The 21254-nt window shown below is 44.7% G+C and overlaps 1 protein-coding gene across 1 annotated transcript in view; it reads right to left on the bottom strand.

The window, feature by feature from the left end:
* The window catches only part of SPON1 (spondin 1), a 276360-nt gene extending 257965 nt beyond the window's left edge, over positions 1–18395 (bottom strand). Inside the window, exon 1 of the mRNA XM_037026719.2 lies at positions 17870–18395. Coding sequence (XP_036882614.1) covers positions 17870–18107 — 238 coding nt within the window. The 5' untranslated portion in view covers positions 18108–18395. The remainder of the gene's footprint in view (positions 1–17869) is intronic.
* Positions 18396–21254: the final 2859 nt, after the last annotated feature.

Here is a 21254-nt window from a genome sequence, read left to right as displayed (position 1 = left end):
GCTGGCAATAACAGTATATATATCCTGTGCTTCCCGAAATGTACTGTTATAAGAGTAATTGTGACCCAAATCCAGTCGTCTATCTCCATATCCCATTCCCACTGGGTATACAACCCATATGGACCAATCAGAAGGACTGGGATTTTTCAGTTGGTAGTGAAAAGGTAAAGGGCTTTTCTTTTGGTTATAGAATGAACAGTAAGGCTTTCGCTGAAGGTTGTTGGCAGCTATCCTCCCCTGTCATTTGGAGAAAGTTTATCTGTACTCAGAAAAATGAGTACAACACACAGAAACACAGCCAAGAGATAAAGGATGGAAGGAGGGAGACAGAGTAGAAGGGAGGGATGAAAGGAGAAGGGAAGGGAGTGAGAGAGAGGGGCCCCATTTGAGTCCCTAGGTCCATTTGTACCTGAAACTACACCCACCCCTGGACTTTCCAGTTATGGGACTCAACAGTTATTTTTTCTTTAGTTTGACTTTGTTCCTGTCACTTGCAGTAGAAAGAGTCCTGACCAATTTTTGAAGCAAAAAAAAAAAAATAATAATTCTGCCTAGACTATCCAACTTACTAGTAGACTAAGGAAACAGTATTCATGATGGAACTGGGGTGGCTGACCAGGAGGGTGGCATTTGGTACGTAAATGTCACTGAGATGGCAGCAAACCAGTTTGCTTCAAAATGGTTTAACTAGATGTCAACTTTAGAGAAAGACTCTGAGATGTCAAAGGGCTCTGTCCTGAGCTCTGACCTGCTCAACATTCCTATCAACTTCTTATCAGGGTCTGCTTATCAAAATTGTGGGCAATCCAAAATTAGATTATGTGGAGAAGTCAGTCAATGACAGAATTCAGATTAATAAATGGTTGGTAGCTAGAGGAATGGGTCCAAACATGTTGAACTAAGTCTAATGGAGAAGCTTGTCAAATTTATGTTCAAGGTCCAGTTACACCAGTATAGTGAGAGGAGGACAGCGAGCCTTCTCGGCAAATCCCAGGAATTTTTGCTGGCAACAAGCTCAGTGTGATTCCAGAGTACAACACAGCTGCCAAAAGAGCAAACATAAGACCTGGCAAGCTTAACACAAACACTGTGTCCAGGACAAGGGAGATAATCCCTCCTCCATGTTCCATCCCAGTCATAGCACATCTGGTGTGCAAAGTATAAAGGAACAAGAAACAGCATCTTACAAAGTGTGGCTGAAGGAATGGGGCATTTTAGTCAGAAAAGTCATAGTTGCTATTTCTCCACAAACACCTCAAGAGCTGACATATGGCTAAGGGGAGACCTTGTTTGTTTGATTTCAAAGGACAGAACCTGGACCAGTGAGTGGAAGTTACGTAGGAGGCAGATGTTGGCAGCAGAGAACTACAACTAGGTCAGCCTTAGCTCAGGTTTTGCCAGTCTGAGTGGTGTCGTCTAAAGGAAATTCATGATTCTTCTCTTCCCACCCCTCCACTGCCCAGGCAGGGGACACTACTATTGCTCTGACTTTGAGGACTTTCCACTGACCCTGTACTGTTGCCCCAGTGCAGCAGGATAGGGCAGTGATGCGACCAGGTGCTGAGGTACCTGGGACACAGGGGCTGGGAGGGGTGGTGAGGGGGAAAGCGCACTCATGGACAAGGCACCACCTTTGGTCACCTTCCCTGTGTAGCTCGCCATCTTGCTTTAAAAGAAAAAGAAAGAAACAAACAGATTCCTGGATCCAGCCCTTTGCTGGGGTGGGGCTATTTCTTTTTTCTCTCTAATTTCCAAGCAATTCTGATGCCAAGCTAGGTTTGGAAACCACACAGATGACCCAATAAAGTGCTGATTGTAGGGAAAACCACTTTAATAACCAGTGTCTAAGGTTTGATTGATCAACAACCTCCCTCTGCCTTATTCTCCATATAACCAGAGTCAACATCTGAAGCTGGCAACCCTGCCTTTTGCTTTTGCTCTTCCCCTCTGAACCGTCAGTGACCCAGCTTTCCACCACACATATGACTGCCCGTTCCTCCCTCCCAACACTCTCACCCTGGACTCAGGCCATCCAACTTCCCTTAACCTTTAGCCAGCGCCCCCAGGGCACGGCATCCTTTCTCTCTTCTGTTACCAGGGCTCTTTGCTGCCTGTCCCCATCTTTCTCTAGTGAGAGAGAAATGCTTTTCTTTCATTTAGCTCTCTCTTAGAAGGAGATCTCACACCAGGATTCTTAATTTTTTTCAGTGAATAATGATTAGTCTGTTATGTCCACCCATGTTTCTGAGTGCTGGAGATAAAATGACAAGTAAGGAAGATACAGTTCTTGCTCTCATAAAGCTTGTATTCTAGCTCAAGGAGGCAGATGATAAGCAAGATAATTTCAGAGTGTGGTTAAGGGCGATGATGAAAATAAAATAAGGCAAAACTAATGGGAAACATAAATTGGTGGTCAGAGAAGCCTCTTTAAGAGAGATAACAATTAAACTGAAACATTAAAGATGCATGAGCTGCACTGAGACCTGGGAAGGAGCATTGTAGGCATGGAGAAAAGCATGTACAAAGGCCCTGGGGCAGGAATGAGTTGGGTGTGTTTGGAGAATTCAAAGGGCAGTGTCGCAGCTGTGAGGAGGAGGGGAAGCAAAGGAGAAAAAGGAAAGGGCAGGAGGAGGAGGAAGAGGAAGAGGAGGAAGAGGAGGAGGAGTGCAAGAAGAAAGCTGTGTCAGAAGAGCTTCCTGCAGCACTTAGAATGACTATCCAGTTTCTATGCTTCTGAGTCTGCTCACCTTCCCACATCCCTGCCCCCAGGCAAGGTGATTTGTTCTGTCCTGCTCTTCCCTTCTCTTGCAGAGTCCGTGAGACATATTTGCAAATATCTAAACCACAACTATAAAGAAGGTTCAAGTTATTTCCTGTGGTTCTCCTGGGCCTCAGCAAATTAGCAGATGTGAGTAGTCCCCTATTTAAATTTCCCTGAACTTTTCATGGCAGTTTCGAATATTCTATGAAAGTGAGAAGCCTCATCTATGCAGAGCCTACAAAGGACTTCTGGTGATGTAACCTAACTCCTTACCTTTCGCATCTTAGCCTCAACTCCAGCCCAGACAAGACACCCTCTAAATAAGAGAAATTTACCAGCTAGAGCTGGTCAGCCATACAGGAAGCTGCAGGTGATGTGGTGAGCTCCCTGATGCTGTGGGAGCTCCAGCATAGGCACATATGACAGAATCAAACACAACTGCACACAGTCCAAGAAAAAGCAGAGAGAAGAAACCATAACTCAGATAAACTGGGCCACTTGCCACTCCACATGATGTACGCATGTGCTTTAATGTCGTGAGAGGAGATCTCTCAGCTCCCCTCCCCATTACCTGGTATTTTGTGTTGGTCAAGACAGTGTTTAAGCGCAAGCAAACGAACTGTATTATCTGTTGTTACTCAGCTGAGGAAACACTGGTCTCTTACAGTGCTGGAGGGAAAACTAGAACTGCTTATTTAGACTTACTGAGAAATGTCAATTTGTTTCTATTTCCCACTAACAAAACTATCTGGATAATATCCTATAAATAAGGCTAAACTGAATCCTGAATATAGAACATTGAAAAAGGTTTTATCTTATGTACAATTTCAAAGGATTTTTAAGGAATAGTTTTGACTTACATGATTTTTGCATTCCATAGTCCCTCTTAAATCTAACCCTCGAGTTAGATAGAACTCCACTTTACCCAAATTATTTCTTTTATTCTCATTCTGAAGGTTTACCCCAGTGAGTGTTTCTCTTTAATATTTCTTTCTCTTCATCCTCTTCTCCTTCTTCCTCTCCTTTCCTTCTTCTCCTTTGTCTTTCTCTGTCCTACCCTCTCTTGTTTTCCTGCTTTATCTACTTTTTCCTTCCTTCATTTATTTCCTTACAGCTTCCTCCTTTAATGAGGGAGAGGGTGGAACAGAACAGACCACTCTGTCACACTGGCCCCTTTTTTTCTTCTCAATATGAAACCTATTCACACACACACACACACACACACACACACACACACACACACACACACACACACACACACACACAGTCCTTCCCCTACAGATTCATTTAGCAGGTATTTCAACTTCACATGCTGTTGAGAAGACCCATCTAGTTGATGTTTCCCTGAGTGAAAGAACATGAAATTTGTTTTTACATGACTATGTATTTAATATGGGACAGAGCTAATTGTCCCCTCCAAATCCATTTCACCTTCATCCTTTTGAAAAATTAAATCCCTCCCCGAGGTTTTAGCTGGATATATGGCTTCTCAGCTTAACATTGTATTTTTCAGGCTCCCTTGCAGCTAGGTGTGGCCACATGACTACATTCTTACCAGTGGAGTGTGTTTGGAAGTGCTGGGTGCAATTTCTGGATCACATCATTGAAACAAAGGCTCTTGCCTTCTACTTCCTTCTCCCCCACCTCATTCTGACTGGGACTCAGATATGTTGGTAGTGAACTAGTATAACCATGTTAATGAGAATAGCACTCTAGAACAGTGCTGTCCAATAGAAATAAATTCAGGTCAGGTGAAATTCATTGTATTTGTTAACAAGTATCCTGTAGGAATAAATGTAAAACAAGTAAAACTAATTTTAACAATATATCTTATTTAACCTAATATAAACAATTACCACTTCAGCATGTAATCAATATAAAATAACTGTTAATGAGAAGTGTATTCTTTCATACTAATTATTCAACAAGCAGTGTGTATTTTAAACTTATAGCACATCTCACTTCAAACTAGCCACATTTCGGCTACTTAGTTCATTGCTACCTATTGCACAGCAAAGTGCTAGAAGACAGCTGAGCAACAATATAGAAGGAACCAGGGTTGAATTTGTGGAGCAAAGCTGCACATCATTTTGGACTTCCCATTTAGCTCTTATTTAAAACGCTGTATTTTGGGGGCTCTTTCAACTTGAGCTTAGCCTGTATCCTGACTACTATAACATGGTAAGAGTTTTTTTCCCCTTATTGAAATTGATATTGACCTACACCTAACATTCTGTATAACAAGCAAATAGCATAATGGTGAAAAGCTCCTGATACTATCAGCCCATGTTTGTGAACATGTCAGCAATTGCAATCTGTTATTCTAGTTGTATCAGTTGCCTCAGTGGAATAACAACTTAACTTGTATGGTGGAGTACCCAAGTTTTAAACCTTGAAAAATTCCAATTAGATATGCTTTCACTTTTTGTATGTTTTTATTTTTTTTGCATTTCATGAAACTCAAAGAAATAGGCAATCTCTACAACCATTAAGCACTTAGATACACATGCATTTTTAACTTTTATTATCAATTTGAACTATATACTTATTAAAAGGGGTTAAAGCTTAGAAAATAAAGTGACATAATAAAAAGAGGGGAATGGTGTAGAAAGAGAGGGGAGGTGGTGGGTGACTTAAATGGATTACCAATATCATCAGCAGTATTAACTTTTTAAAACTCTACTAAGAGGGGGCGGAGCCAGGATGGCAGCGTGAGTAGAGCAGTGGAAATCTCCTCCCAAAAACACGAAGAGCTATGAAAATATAACAAAGAAAAATCTTCCTAAAATAGAGACCACAGGACACAGGACAACATCCAGACCACATCCACACCTGCAAGAACCCAGCGCCTTGTGAAGGGGGTAAGATACAAGCCCCGGCCCGGCGGGACCCGAGCGCCCCTCCCCCTGGCTCCTGGCGGGTGGAAAGAAACTGGAGCGGTTTTTTTTTTGGCGAGTGCTTTTTGGAAGCCTTAAAGGGACAGGGCCCCTGTTGCTAGGGAGGCAGGGTGGCGGGACCGGTGAGCGGGTGCCTGGGACCAGCGCTTGAGGACAAAGAATATCGAGCGTTTTTCCCTGCGGGACCGGTGGGCGGGTGCTTTTTGGAAGCCTTGAAGGGACAGGGACCCTGGTGCTAGGGAGACAGGGCAGCAGGACCAGTGAGCAGGTGCCTGGGACTGGCGCCTGAGGACAAAAAATCGCGTGTTTCTTCCTTTTTTTTTTTTTTTTTTTTTTCTGTTCCCTCTCTCATTGTTGCTGTTGTTGTTTTGGTTTGGAGAGTGCTTTTTGGAAGTCTAAAAGGGGCAGGACAGGTCAGAGGCAGGGAATCTGGGGATCTCTGGGCACTCTAACCCCCTGGGCAGCAGGAAGCACAGAGGCCCCTTACAGAGATAAATAGCCTCCCAGCCGCTCCCCCTCCAACAGGGCTCCACCATTTTGGAGCAGCAGCCCCAGCCAGGCCACGCCCACAGCAACAGTGGAGATAAACCCCATAGCAACCGGGCAGGAAGCAGAAGCCCTGTCTGCACACAGCAGCCCAGCACAAGCCACTAGAGGTCGCTATTCTCCCAGGAGAGGAAGGCCACAAACCAACAAGAAGGGAAGCTCTTTCAGCGGTCACTTGTACCAGCTCTGCAAACTCTCTCTATCACCATGAAAAGGCAAAACTACAGGCAGACAAAGATCACAGAGACAACACCTGAGAAGGAGACAGACCAAACCAGTTCTCCTGAAAAAGAATTCAAAATAAAAATCATGAACATGCTGACAGAGATGCAGAGAAAAATGCAAGAGCAATGGGATGAGATGCAGAGAAAAATGCAAGAGCAGTGGGATGAAGTCGCAAGGAGATCACAGATGTCAGGAAGGAGATCACAGAAGTGAAACAATCCCTGGAAGGATTTATAAGCAGAATGGATAAGATGCAAGAGGCCATTGAAGGAATAGAAGCCAGAGAACAGGAACGTATAGAAGCTGACACAGAGAGAGATAAAAGGATCTCCAGGAATGAAACAACACTAAGAGAACTATGTGACCAAGCCAAAAGGAATAATATTCGTATTATAGGGATACCAGAAGAAGAAGAAGAAAGAGGAAAAGGGATAGAAAGTCTCTTTGAAGAAATAATTGCTGAAAACATCCCCAAACTGGGGGGGGGGAAATAATCGAACAGACCATGGAATTACACAGAACCCCCAACAGAAAGGATCCAAGGAGGACAACACCAAGACACATAGTAATTAAAATGGCAAGGATCAAGGACAAGGAAAGATTTTTACAGGCAGCTAGAGAGAAAAAGCTCACCTATAAAGGAAAACCCATCAGGCTAACATCAGACTTCTCAACAGAAACCCTACAGGCCAGAAGAGAATGGCATGATATACTTAATGCAATGAAACAGAAGGGCCTTGAACCAAGGATACTGTATCCAGCACGACTATCATTTAAATATGATGGCAGGATTAAACAATTCCCAGACAAGCAAAAGCTGAGGGAATTTGCTTCCCACAAACCACCTCTACAGGGCATCCTACAGGGACTGCTCTAGATGGGAGCACCCCTAAAAAGAGCACAGAACAAAACACACAACATATGAAGAATGGAGGAGGAGGAATAAGAAGGGAGAGAAGAAAAGAATCTCCAGACAGTGTATATAACAGCTCAATAAGCAAGCTAAGTTAGGCAGTAAGATACTAAAGAAGCTAACCTTGAACCTTTGGTAACCACGAACCTAAAGCCTGCAATGGCAATAAGTACATATCTCTCAATAGTCACCCTAAATGTAAATGGACTTAATGCACCAATCAAAAGACATAGAGTAATAGAATGGACAAAAAAGCAAGACCCATCTATATGCTGCTTACAAGAAACTCACCTTAAACACAAAGACAAGCACAGACTAAAAGTCAAGGGATGGAAAAACATATTTTAGGCAAACAACAGTGAGAAGAAAGCAGGGGTTGCAGTACTAATATCAGACAAATAGACTTCAAAACAAAGAAAGTAACAAGAGATAAAGAAGGATACTACATAATGATAAAGGACTCAGTCCAACAAGAGGATATAACCATTCTAAATATATATGCACCCAATACAGGAGCACTAGCATATGTGAAGCAAATATTAACAGAACTAAAGAGGGAAATAGACTGCAATGCATTCATTGTAGGAGACTTCAACACACCACTCACCCCAAAGGATAGATCCACCGGGCAGAAAATAAGTAAGGACACACAGGCACTGAACAACACACTAGAACAGAGGGACCTAATAGACATCTATAGAACTCTACATCCAAAAGCAACAGCATATACATTCTTCTCAAGTGCACATGGAACATTCTCCAGAATAGACCACATACTAGCTCACAAAAAGAGCCTCAGTAAATTCCAAAATATTGAAATTCTACCAACCAATTTTTCAGACCACAAAGGTATAAAAGTAGAAATAAATTCTACAAAGAAAACAAAAAGGCTCACAAACACATGGAGGCTTAACAACATGCTACTAAATAATCAATGGATCGATGAACAAATCAAAATAGAGATCAAGGAATATATAGAAACAAATGACAACAACAACACTAAGCCCCAAATTCTGTGGGGCGCAGCGAAAGCAGTCTTAAGAGGAAAGTATATAGCAATCCAGGCACACTTGAAGAAGGAAGAACAATCCCAAATGAATAGTCTAACATCACAATTATCAAAACTGGAAAAAGAAGAACAAATGAGGCCTAAAGTCAGCAGAGGGAGGGATATAATAAAGATCAGAGAAGAAATAAACAAAATTGAGAAGAATAAAACAATAGCAAAAATCAATGAAACCAAGAGCTGGTTCTTCGAGAAAATAAACAAAATAGATAAGCCTCTAGCCCAACTTATTAAGAGAAAAAGAGAATCAACACAAATCAACATAATTAGAAATGAGAATGGAAAAATCACGACAGACTCCACAGAAATACAAAGAATTATTAAAGACTACTATGAAAACCTATATGCCAACAAGCTGGAAAACCTAGAAGAAATGGAAAACTTCCTAGAAAAATACAACCTCCCAAGACTGACCAAGGAAGAAACACAAAAGTTAAACAAACCAATTACGAGCAAAGAAATTGAAATGGTAATCAAAAAACTACCCAAGAACAAAACCCCGGGGCCGGACGGATTTACCTCGGAATTTTATCAGACACACAGAGAAGACATAATACCCATTCTCCTTAAAGTGTTCCACAAAATAGAAGAAGAGGGAATACTCCCAAACTCATTCTATGAGGCCAACATCACCCTAATACCAAAACCAGGCAAAGACCCCACCAAAAAAGAAAATTACAGACCAATATCCCTGATGAATGTAGATGCAAAAATACTCAATAAAATATTAGCAAACAGAATTCAACAGTATATCAAAAGGATCATACACCATGACCAAGTGGGGTTCATCCCAGGGATGCAAGGATGGCACAACATTCGAAAATCCATCAACATCATCCACCACATCAACAAAAAGAAAGACAGAAAACACATGATCATCTCCATAGATGCTGAAAAAGCATTTGACAAAATTCAACATCCATTCATGATAAAAACTCTCAGCAAAATGGGAATAGAGGGCAAGTACCTCAACATAATAAAGGCCATATATGATAAACCCACAGCCAGCATTATACTGAACAGCAAGAAGCTGAAAGCATTTCCTCTGAGATAGGGAACCAGACAGGGATGCCCACTCTCCCCACTGTTATTTAACATAGTACTGGAGGTCCTAGCCACAGCAATCAGACAAAACAAAGAAATACAAGGAATCCAGATTGGTAAAGAAGAAGTTAAACTGTCACTATTTGCAGATGATATGATACTGTACATAAAAAACCCTAAAGACTCCACTCCAAAACTACTAGAACTGATATCGGAATACAGCAAAGTTGCAGGATACAAAATTAACACACAGAAATCTGTAGCTTTCCTATACACTAACAATGAATCAATAGAAAGAGAAATCAGGAAAACAATTCCATTCACCATTGCATCAAAAAGAATAAAATACCTAGGAATAAACCTAACCAAAGAAGTGAAAGACTTATACTCTGAAAACTACAAGTCACTCTTAAGAGAAATTAAAGGGGACACTAATAAATGGAAACTCATCCCATGCTCATGGCTAGGAAGAATTAATATAGTCAAAATGGCCATCCTGCCCAAAACAATATACAGATTTGATGCAATCCCTCTCAAATTACCAGCAACATTCTTCAATGAATTGGAACAAATAATTCAAAAATTCATATGGAAACACCAAAGACCCCGAATAGCCAAAGCAATCCTGAAAAAGAAGAATAAAGTAGGGGGGATCTCACTCCCCAACTTCAAGCTCTACTACAAAGTCATAGTAATCAAGACAATTTGGTACTGGCACAAGAACAGAGCCACAGACCAGTGGAACAGATTAGAGACTCTAGAAATTAACCCAAACATATATGGTCAATTAATATTTGATAAAGGAGCCATGGACATACAATGGCAAAATGACAGTCTCTTCAACAGATGGTGCTGGCAAAACTGGACAGCTATATGTAGGAGAATGAAACTGGACCATTGTGTAACCCCATATACAAAGGTAAACTCAAAATGGATCAAAGACCCGAATGTAAGTCATGAAACCATTAAACTCTTGGAAAAAAACATAGGCAAAAACCTCTTAGACATAAACATGAGTGACCTCTTCTTGAACATATCTCCCCGGGGAAGGAAAACAACAGCAAAAATGAGCAAGTGGGACTACATTAAGCTGAAAAGCTTCTGTACAGCGAAAGACACCATCAATAGAACAAAAAGGAACCCTACAGTATGGGAGAATATATTTGAAAATGACAGATCTGATAAAGGCTTGACATCCAGAATATATAAAGAGCTCACACGTCTCAACAAACAAAAAACAAATAACCCAATTAAAAAATGGGCAGAGGAACTGAACAGACAGTTCTCTAAAAAAGAAATACAGATGGCCAACAGACACATGAAAAGATGCTCCACATCGCTAATTATCAGAGAAATGCAAATTAAAACTACAATGAGGTATCACCTCACACCAGTAAGGATAGCTGCCATCCAAAAGACAAACAACAACAAATGTTGGCGAGGCTGTGGAGAAAGGGGAACCCTCCTACACTGCTGGTGGGAATGTAAATTAGTTCAACCACTGTGGAAAGCAGTATGGAGGTTCATCAAAATGCTCAAAACAGACCTACCATTTGACCCAGGAATTCCACTCCTAGGAATTTACCCTAAGAACGCAGCAATCAAGTTTGAGAAAGACAGATGCACCCCTATGTTTATCGCAGCACTATTTACAATAGCCAAGAATTGGAAGCAACCTAAATGTCCATCGGTAGATGAATGGATAAAGAAGATGTGGTACATATACACAATGGAATACTACTCAGCCATAAGAAGTGGAAAAATCCAACCATTTGCAGCAACATGGATGGAGCTGGAGAGTATTATGCTCAGTGAAATAAGCCAAGCGGAGAAAGAGAAATACCAAATGATTTCACTCATCTGAGGAGTATAGAAACAAAGGAAAAACTGAAGGAACAAAACAGCAGCGGAATTACAGAACCCAAAAATGGACTAACAGGTACCAAAGGGAAAGGAACTGGGGAGGATGGGTGGGCAGGGAGGGATAAGAGGGGGGAAGAACAAAGGGGGTATTAAGATTAGCATGCATGGGGGGGAGGGAGAAAGGGGAGGGTGGGCTGCACAACACAGAGAGGACAAGTAGTGACTCTACAACATTTTGCTAAGCTGATGGACAGTAACCGTAATGTGGTTTTTAGGGGGGACTTGATATAGGGGAGAGCATAGTAAACATAGTATTCTTCATGTAAGTGTAGATTAAAAATTAAAAAAAAAAAAAAGAAAAGAAAGAAAGAAAGAAAGAAAAGGGGGATTACTCCTTGATAAGATAAAACTATTGGTAAATCAAAGATCAACGCATGCTTTAAATATCCTTAATGTTGATCACTTAAAGGGTGTCAGATGATCAGCTATGGAGGTACTCTTTTCTGATAATATTCCTTTCTCTTAATAAAAAAAAAAAGCAGTTCCTGTGTGCTGACCTCCAATGAGTTCTGCACAGTGGTATAGAGGGCATGTCAAAGTGTGGGCAAAGGGTCTGTTTGTTTCTATGCAGTAGATCAAGGCCTAGCTTGAATACCCAGAAAATGAACTAAGATACGATATGAGGAGGAGCTTCCAGCATCAGCACTCTCTGGTGGACTTGTGCCGGGGGATGATCATCAAAAAGCCTCCACAGGGATCCGGACGATGCTGCGGTTGTGGCTGCATCCAGCCCACCGTCTACTGGACTTGCCATAGGAATGAGGAGGGAGATGTCTAGGCTGGCATGTGCATACAGTGAGACAACGAATTTGACCGGATCTGTACTGTTGGAACTCAACCAGGAGTTGGGAGGGGTGCAAGTTGTAGCACTCCAAAATCTCATGACTATAGACTATCTACGGTTAAAAGAACATATGGGATGTGAACAGATCCCAGAAATGGGCTGCTTTAATTTGTCTGATTGTTCAAGTACAGTTGGACAATATCCATCATATCATAGATAAATTTTCACAAATGCCTAGGGTGCCTAAATGGTTTTCTTGGCTTCACTGGAGATGGATGGTAATTATAGATTTGCTTTGTTTATGTCACCATATTCCTAGTATGTTAATATGTGTGTGCAAATTAGTTAGTAGTTTAAAACCTATACATACTTAAGGTACTCTACAAGAAGATATGTCAAAGAAATAATCAATCCTCCCATGTTTCCTTCCATATGCTACCTCTATAGCTTTTCTTCTTCCTTCCTAATTACAACCCTTAAATAGAATTCGTGCCTCATATCGAATTTACCGAGTATCATAATTCCTCCAGGTGGTAAAGATACCTCGAGACAAGTGCTGGGCATAGAAGCCACAGGGCATAAATCTGCAAAGAAGTAAAAAGTAACCTTTTCAAACAATATGGCTTCTCTCTCACTTACCAACTTTACATTTCCCTGTATGGCCCCGGAAGATGACTGGTTAGCCAGAGACGGGTAAGATTCCTCAAGGGAGGAAGAACCTAAGACAGGCACAGTCGCAGGGGGGCCATCAGGTGAGAATTTGGGGATCAACAGAGGTGAGGCTCAGAACCTCACCCCCCCTGTTTTGAGAGAAATCTTCTGCATCCGTGGATGTCTTGCTGCCCTTGTCTAGCCTGGATTAATACTTAGTCCATAGGCACACACCTGATCATCTACATTTGCCCTCTTACAGCACTAAACTATGTTTTCTACCTTTATCTTGCATCTACCTACCACTTCAGCATTTTATTAAAAATAAAAATAATAATAATAATAGAGGGAGAAATGTGGGATCAACATATAAATGAAGTACAAAAATCAAATGAATATTCATATTTGACCTGATTGTTTATAGGTCATAATGCATGATCAAAACCGAAAGTTTCTGTGATGAATGCCCTTGTACTGTTCACCATGTAAGAATTTATTCACTATGTAAGAATTTGTTCACCATGTAAGAACTTGTTCGTTATGCTTCAGAAGATTGGAGACTGACGAGAATTAGGCTTGAGATGGATTAATGATTGTACATTGAGCATTGACCCCCCTATACTGAATTTTATTGTTGTTAACAACAATTTGATCAATAAATATGAGAGATACCCTCTCAAAAAAAAAAAAAAAACTCTACTAAGAAACAGTTTATTTAAAAAACCTTATCCAGCTTAAATTTCTCTGATTCTATATATTTACTTTTCAAACTAATAATTTTGCTGGATCACATAATATTTGCACATAAAAATAAAGCAACAATCAAATTAGGTTTTTTTCCCCCTATCCAATTTGTTTCTGTTTTCCAAAAACAAAAGAAATTGGCTAAAGATTGACAAGGTTCTTCATGTTTCTAAATTAATCCTCTGGTTTATGGGGAAATGCAATACTGAAGTCTATAAAAAGAGAAAAAAGCAAATGTAAGTGAGGACTCATCATTTTATATTTTGTTTCCCAAGATATGTCAGCTGCTATCTTGATCTGTTCTTGCTGTTTTCCTTCAACAGAGACTCACCATCCAGAAGTCTGAAGGTAGCTGAGTGAATTCATTCTATTCCTAATTTATTTTATTGAGTCAGTATAGAAGACTGGGTAAGGGCACAGATTTAGGAGACAGACACTCCTGAGTTTGTATCCTAACTCCACTGGTTATTAGCTGTGTGAACATGGGCAACTTACTAAACCTCTCTGAGACTCACTCTTCTCATCTGCAAAGTAATAATAATAATAAACCACCTCAAAGTACTATAAGGAATAGTGAGATGAGTAGGAAATACTTAACACAATGTCTCATCCAGCACTTGATGCCAAGTATCTTTCTATTTCCAAAATAATCATCTTATAATGTATATATTTTTAGCACCTATTGTGTGACAGTTTCTTTTGACATGGATTATTTCTAATCCTCATAGCAATACTGTAGTGGGCGCAGGGTGGTACTATCACTTTATAGTTAGTGAAATTTTGGCTCAGAGAGGTTAAATGGCCTGCCTCAGGTCACACAGTGAATATGTGAATGAGCAGAACTGAAACAGCCAACAGCAAATCCTGTGCTCTTTCCCCGAGGCCAAGATGGGGCACTCTGGGACCCACTCTGCTATAGCAGTGTGGGCCCCAGAGTGGAACAAAGAAAGAGAAGGCAAAGCAGCTTTGGAGGTCTCAAACCTCCTAGTTTGGAACAAATCCCCCAATTATGCTTGAAGTTGGACAAGCTTTTGAAATCTCAACTGGACATTCTTTTCCCATCAAGTTTCTTGCAATTTCCCTTTAAAGAACATCTAGGAAAAGCCACTCTCATTAGCCAGGGTCTGGCTTTATTTCCCTAATAAACAGACCTTTGGACAGACAAAAGACCTTCTTTTATTTTCAATCAATTCTTGAACATTTTAGTTGATTTTCTTCTATTTGGCTTGAAATTGTGATCCAGGAATGCCTGGTCCTGCAAATTGTCCTTTAAGGGAAGCCCCTTGAGGATCCTCAACTTGTTATTTTTAATCACTGTAATCTCCTTTTCAAAGGAGGCCATGGTCAGAAACAGAGCAGGCCTTTCAGAGCTTTCTAAAGCATAATTATTGCAGAAGCAGGCAGATTGGGGGGACGAGGGAGGGAGAGGAGAGAAGAGAAGGGAGAAGTGGTGGAGAGAGAAGAAAGTCAATATAGTGCTAACAACTTGGGAAAGGCTGAATAATAATCTCAGTTGGATCCTGGCTTTGAGAAGAAACCCTGCATTTCAATAATTTTACAATAGCGACCCTGGTATTCCAGTCTAGAATACCTGAAGGAGATACTGGGGTGAGGGGCATGGAGAGCAGAAGCTGCTTGGGGATGAACTGGAAAACTGGGAACAAAGATGTGCAGCAGAAAAACAAGCAAATGATTCCAAGGATTCTGAGGGGCCCTAATCCAGGAAAAAATTAAAAAGCTAATAGAACACCAGGAGAATGTTAACTTCCACTGCCCTAGGTCAATATACTGAGCAGAATGCATTAGGTTTACTTTTAACATAATTATTCTAAGAAAGTATAAGCCAACAGAAAGCCTCACAAACTAGGCCAGTGCCCTTTTCTTCCCAACTTTGAGTAGCAGAATCAGGTTTGCTAATCTCAGAGTATTTTCTCAGAAGATCTCAGCATGGTTCCTGCAGGATCTTCATTTTGAGATCTCTTGGACACCAGAAAGGAGAAAAAATGATTGCCCACCAATAGCCCGAGCAGGGGCATCACAGTCCAAAAGGCTGATGTTTTAGGTTAGAATAACCTGTAGTGTGAAAGTCTAATGCTTTGCATACCCCAGTCCCTATTCCTATCTACCAGCTGTGGACACTTATGCAGTCATGTGTGAACACAGATGCCTCTTCCTCCCCGTGCTGGGGCCCCCACTGCCAGCGCTCAGCCAAGGAGGGAGGATTAGTGTGGGAAGAGATGCCTGGGCCCCAGGTTAGGCCTGAGGTTTAAATCACCTCAAAAAATCCTTCAGGCTTTACATCAGGAACAGTCTTAGGCAAGGCTTCTAGGATGGACAAATCAATCATTCAGTCAGTCAGTTAACTCATAAGGACACACACACACACACACACTTCAGAAGCAAAGCAAACACACACACACACACACACACACACTTACTTCAGAGGCAAAGCAAATCTGCCCAGGCACATACCTCCATTAGTAAACCAATACGGGCCTCATATCCAAGTCATACTTTACATGTATTGGGGACCTTCGGCACACTCATCTTTGTAAACTCATTTACCCCCTACATTTGGTTGTAGGTTGGATAAACAGCTGTTTTCACAGCTGGGAAACCGGTTCAGAGAAATTAAAGAACTGGCACAAGGTCGCACAGCTACTAAACCCAAGTCCGTCGGACTCTAGAACCACCTCTTTCCCTGTCACGTGAAACTAGGGCAGTTTCCCAAGGAACCCAGGTCCTCCGTCTGGGGGAGAACTAAAGCCAGTGGGGCTACCCCGCTTGCCTCCCATCCGTGGAGAGCACTGACTACTTCCAGCTCCGCAGAAAGGTTTAGTGGCTGGTAGGTTCGTCTCGCTCCAGCAGCCCGGCCAACCAGCCGCTCCTTCCCGGGCTGGGCCGGGTGTTTTCTGCCCCGCGTCTTTCTCCGCGGAGTACCAGGGATCCTGCCGACCCGCGCGCCGGAGTCAGAGGCGCTCCCCGCCCTGCGCTGAGCGTGTCCGCGTACAGACGGTCCCTGGGTAGAACCAGGAGGACAAGTGGGGTACACGAACTCGGAAAAACGCGCGAAGCGTTCTGAGAAGGGTGGCTCCCTGGTTCTGGTCGCCTGTGTGGCCCCGGCGTCCACCGACACTGCCCCAAACTTTCCCCAGTGTTCCCACCGCTTCCTCCCGCAACGCTCTAGGAACCAGGAAGGCGGGGATGGAAGGCCCGCGGCTAGGAGCCCGTTTGCCCCTCCAAATCGCTCAAAGACCGCCCTGTCCTGCTAGACACCAGCGCCGACTTAGGAAGGACAAGAGGGTGTGGGGACACACGTCCTGTCACTCCCGCCCGCGGGGTCTTAGGTGAGGCCAGGCAGGCTTCCTTTCCTGCCCGAGGTCCTGCGTCTCCACCGCAGAACTGCAGCTCGGGAGATGTCTGGGGAGGTACCGGGCTGAGGAGAGAGAGGCGGTGAGCCGTGGGCGTGGAGTCAGGGGTCTGTCCGGTCGAGCTCCAGCCCTGCCCGGGAGGCGCCCACCTCCTTGGAGATCCCCTCCCGGCGCTCCGGAAAGCCCGCTCTCAGCGGAGGAGCGTAGGCGCGACGCCCGGGGCGCGGAGGCGCGGGGTTGCGGGAGGCAGGGTCCCCCAGCCTCCAGGGAGCCGGCTTCAGGAATTTGGGCTTCCTTTCCGTCCCCACCGGGTTCCCCTTCGCTATCCGGACCTACCCAGGGCTCTGTGGAGACCCGTTTCACTGGGAGCCTGTCCTCGAAATTCAGGGTCTTCTCGCTCGCCTGGGACCATCAGAGAATAATTTGGTGGTATTTCCAGGAACCCTTCCGAAAAGCTTCAGGCTCTTCCCTGTCTCCTCCCCGCTCCCCGGGACCAGTTAGGGGAGAAGCTGAAGTCCCTCTTCCTGAAGGAGTCTGTCCGGGGAAGCCGGAGTGGCCGTCCCGCCGGGGCCGGTCAACGAGAAGCTGGCATCCTCGGTCTCAGGGATGGGAGAGCGGAAAGCCCGAGCCACCACCTTGTTTGGGACCCGACTGGGAGAAGCCGGGGTCCCTCTCAGCCAGGCCCGCACGTCGCGCCGCTCGGCCACAGCCCATGCCAGCGAACCCCGCATCGGACTTGGGGCTTTCCCGCCCTGCTGCGGACCCCGCGACGGCCCCGGGCGCCGGCTGGGGAACCGCGCAGAGCTCGCTGCTCAAAGGGCTGCGGGCAGCCAGGACCGCAGGGCACATGCGCCCGGGGACTGTGCGCCCTCCTTAGGCACCGCGCGGTCGGCGCTCTCCGGGAACCGGGTCCCGCCCCCCCAACGCCACTCCGGGCCACTTACCACGGTAGCTGGTTCCCGGCTTGTAGAAGTCGGGGTCGCCCTCCACGCGGAGGCTGAACTCGGTGTAGCCCTCGCGCCGCGTGCCCTGGGCGCGCAGGATGCGGCTGCAGTAGCCCTCCGACTTGGGCACTTTGTCCAGGGTCTCGTCCGAGAAGGCCAGCGCTGCGGCCAGGGGCAGCGCCAGAGCCAGCAGCGCCGGACTCCGGCTTAGCCTCTGGGGTGCCGGGGACAGCCTCATCCTCGCCGGCCCCCAACTTCGTGCCGCTGCCGCTGGCCCTCGCCACGCGACTTCTGCCCGAAGGGGTCCCCGCGGAAGCGAGAGCTGGCGGAGCCCGGGCGGGGAGAGGGAGCTCAGAGCCTGCGCTGGCAGCTGGGAGACCGTGCCCGCCCCGGCGTGGCGGCTGCCGAGCTGCGCTGCGCGGGGCTGAGCTGAGCGAGCCGAGCAGCGCGAGGAAGGGAGGGCGGCGGCCAAGAGCCCGAGGAGGGAGGGCTGGCTTTGCCCAGATCGCTGAGCGCAGCGCCGTTTTGTTTTCGAGCTGGCGATTAGCGGCTCGGCCGTGTTTATTTTGCGACGCCGGATTCCCAGGGTCTGGCGAGAATTTCCTAAGGCCCAGGGACACTGCGGGCTCTGTCCCACTGCCAAGGAGGTTGCGGCCCCCACCTCCGGCTACACCCTGAACCCCGTGGAGGACGGTGCTCGAAGGAGACGGAGACTGAGAACTAACTTTCGAAGCACACCTACTCTGGGCCGACCAATACTCTGGGCTGTGTGCTTATGGTATCTGCTCACCTTCTCCACTCTGACCGCCCGACAAAAATATGACATCTACTTTCACTGACTTTAGAGATGAGCAAACTGAGGCCTGCAGCCAAACAGTTAAGGCAGGGTCAGGTGCCATGACTATCTGACGTTTGCTCTGTTGAACAGGTCAGACTGGAGGATGAGAAAGTAGCAGGACTCATCCAGTGGCCCCAGTAGGCACAGAGCCTGTAACACCCCCTGAGACTGCTGAAAACATTTTCTATAAAATCAGAAGAAAGAAAACATTTCAGTCCAATAAACTATTGTACTATATAATATTAATATATTTCTATTTATATCATCACAGTAATAAAATGTTTGCTATTGTTTTATGAAGGAAGGAGCCCACAAAGACAAAAGTGCCTAAGGCCCCTGGGGGTCCTCATTCAGCCCTGGAAAGGAGTTTTCAAAGTTTCAAAGAAAGGCCTGCATTTTCCTGGTTTAGATGTTAGTTCAGGTTCTCAGTCCCCAGTGACAGATGTTTGGAGAGGAGATGAGCAGAGGGTTTAATGGGCAGAGCCTCAGGTACCACCCAAGGCCAGGCAGGATATGCCTCAGTTGCAAGAATATCTCCCAGCGTTTCCTTGAATCAAACCTTGGTCCTGCCATTTACCCATTGTGACAGATGGACCACTTTACCTTTCCAAGCTTTAGCTTCATGCTCTGAGGAGCCTGTGTGCGTGTGTGTCTGTGCAAATGTGTCTGTGCAAGCATGTGTGCACCTACAGCCTAATACACCCTTATTCTAGGGGGTGCTGAGTTAAATGAAATGACCCATATAAAACACTTAGCTTGGTCTCCAGTGTATCCCATGCACATGCCCCTCAGTGAGTGGGGCTGGGCCAGGCCTAGGTATCACAGTTATGAAGACCAAGCCCATCTTGGAGACACCTCTGTGCACAAGCATCACTACGCAGGTGCTCTCAGAATCTTTGGTTACCCACCTCCTCCTTCCCCTGGGCTTCAACACACCTCAAAAGTCAGCATTTAAAAAGCAATCTCTTTTGTTTTCCATGTCAGGTTTTTCTCCTTGGCATCACTAATAAAACAGCCTGGAGGAGCCATCTGCATTGGAGGTCTCCATCCCTCCTTACCTGCCCACTTACTCCTTGGTCCTCATGCTGGAACTCCTGCTGCCACTATTAATTGGGCACCTTCCCTCAGAGGTCACCTGAGAGGGCCCACTTCCTGCAGCCAATTATGTAATTTCTCAGTCCTGTTTTTCCTTGACCCTCAACAGCACCTGGTACAGCTGACCAGCCCTCTTTTACAGAGTGACACTCAGATTCCAGTCTGCATCCTGAGTGAATTATCTCCCATGTCACTGCGCCAGCTGAGAGCTCATGCTAGAATCCTTGGTGCCCGGTCCCCATCATCCAGCATATCTTTCACTGAGTATAGATTTGGAGCCAAATCTGTCCTGAGAAGCAGGACACCAGAGGGAACAAAAGTTCATTCATTCATGACAAAGGCCTTCCAAGTTCTCTGCTCTGGGACAAAGGCAGACCTACTACTTGCCTTTGTAGATCTTACAATCCTGTGGGAAAGACAAATATTAAATACATTTTATCAAATTATAGTTATGATATATGCTACAAACTAAAATAAGTGGTTCATGACAGTTAACCAATTTTATCTCAGAGGACAGGAAACTACAGAGATGAATAAAATGTGGCCCTGTCCTCATGGAGTTTTTTGTATGTCCAAGAACCCAAATATGTGCTCTTAAATGTCTTTTCACTGAAATCAGCATATTTGAATCTGGCAGGGAGGTGGGTAGGCATGGAGCAAGCAGAGATGTAATTTTTAAATGAACATTAGCAGGAAAACCGTATCAGGTAGAATGCCCATTAGCCCCCTTCCTCCTATTTTCTGGTTTAAAACCTATAAAATTGCCTGCCTTGGTGCCACAGCTAAAAAGGGGGAAAAATCCCAGGATTCAAAACGGGCCTCACCAACACCAAAATGGCATTCTTCCCACTACACAGCTTTGCCCTCCTCATCTGGGCTATGACAGCAGGCTCTAGGCAGCCCTTCTGGCTCCAATCTCACTACCTGAGCTAGATTCCCTAACCCAGCTCTGCTGTCACGTCAGACCACTGCTTTCTCTCCACACATCCAATTCATCACAAGGTCGTTAGTTGCACCTTCCAACTACTTCTTGAATCTGTCCACTTCTGTCCATCTCCTCTGCCACCACCCTCGTCTAAGTTGTCATCATCTTTCAGTCTCCTAATTGGGCTGCCCACATCTATTCTTGCTCCCCTCCAATCTGTCTTCTGCACTGAAGCCCAAAGGATCCTTTTTAAAATGCAGATTTGAATGTCAATCCTAGGATAAAATCTTTTTTCCTTGGCTTTTCAGGGTTTTTAGAACAAAGACAGATCTTTCAAGTGGCCTCCAAGGTCCTGCCTGCTTCATCTGCCCCCCAGGCCACACACCCCTCCTCTCTGGAACTCCGGCCACCATGGCTCTTCAGTTTTGTGAACTCTTGCCTGTGCTGTTCTCTCTGCCTAGAATCCAGTGCTCTTTTCTCTCTCCTACCCTGGCCGTCTCCCAGCCAACTCCTATGGATTCTTCAGA

The sequence above is a fragment of the Manis javanica genome, chromosome 11 (genome assembly GCF_040802235.1).
Source record: "Manis javanica isolate MJ-LG chromosome 11, MJ_LKY, whole genome shotgun sequence".
NCBI lineage: Eukaryota > Metazoa > Chordata > Mammalia > Pholidota > Manidae > Manis > Manis javanica.
The sequence above is the reverse complement of the archived record's forward strand: the minus strand, read 5'-3'. Positions and strand labels throughout refer to the sequence as shown.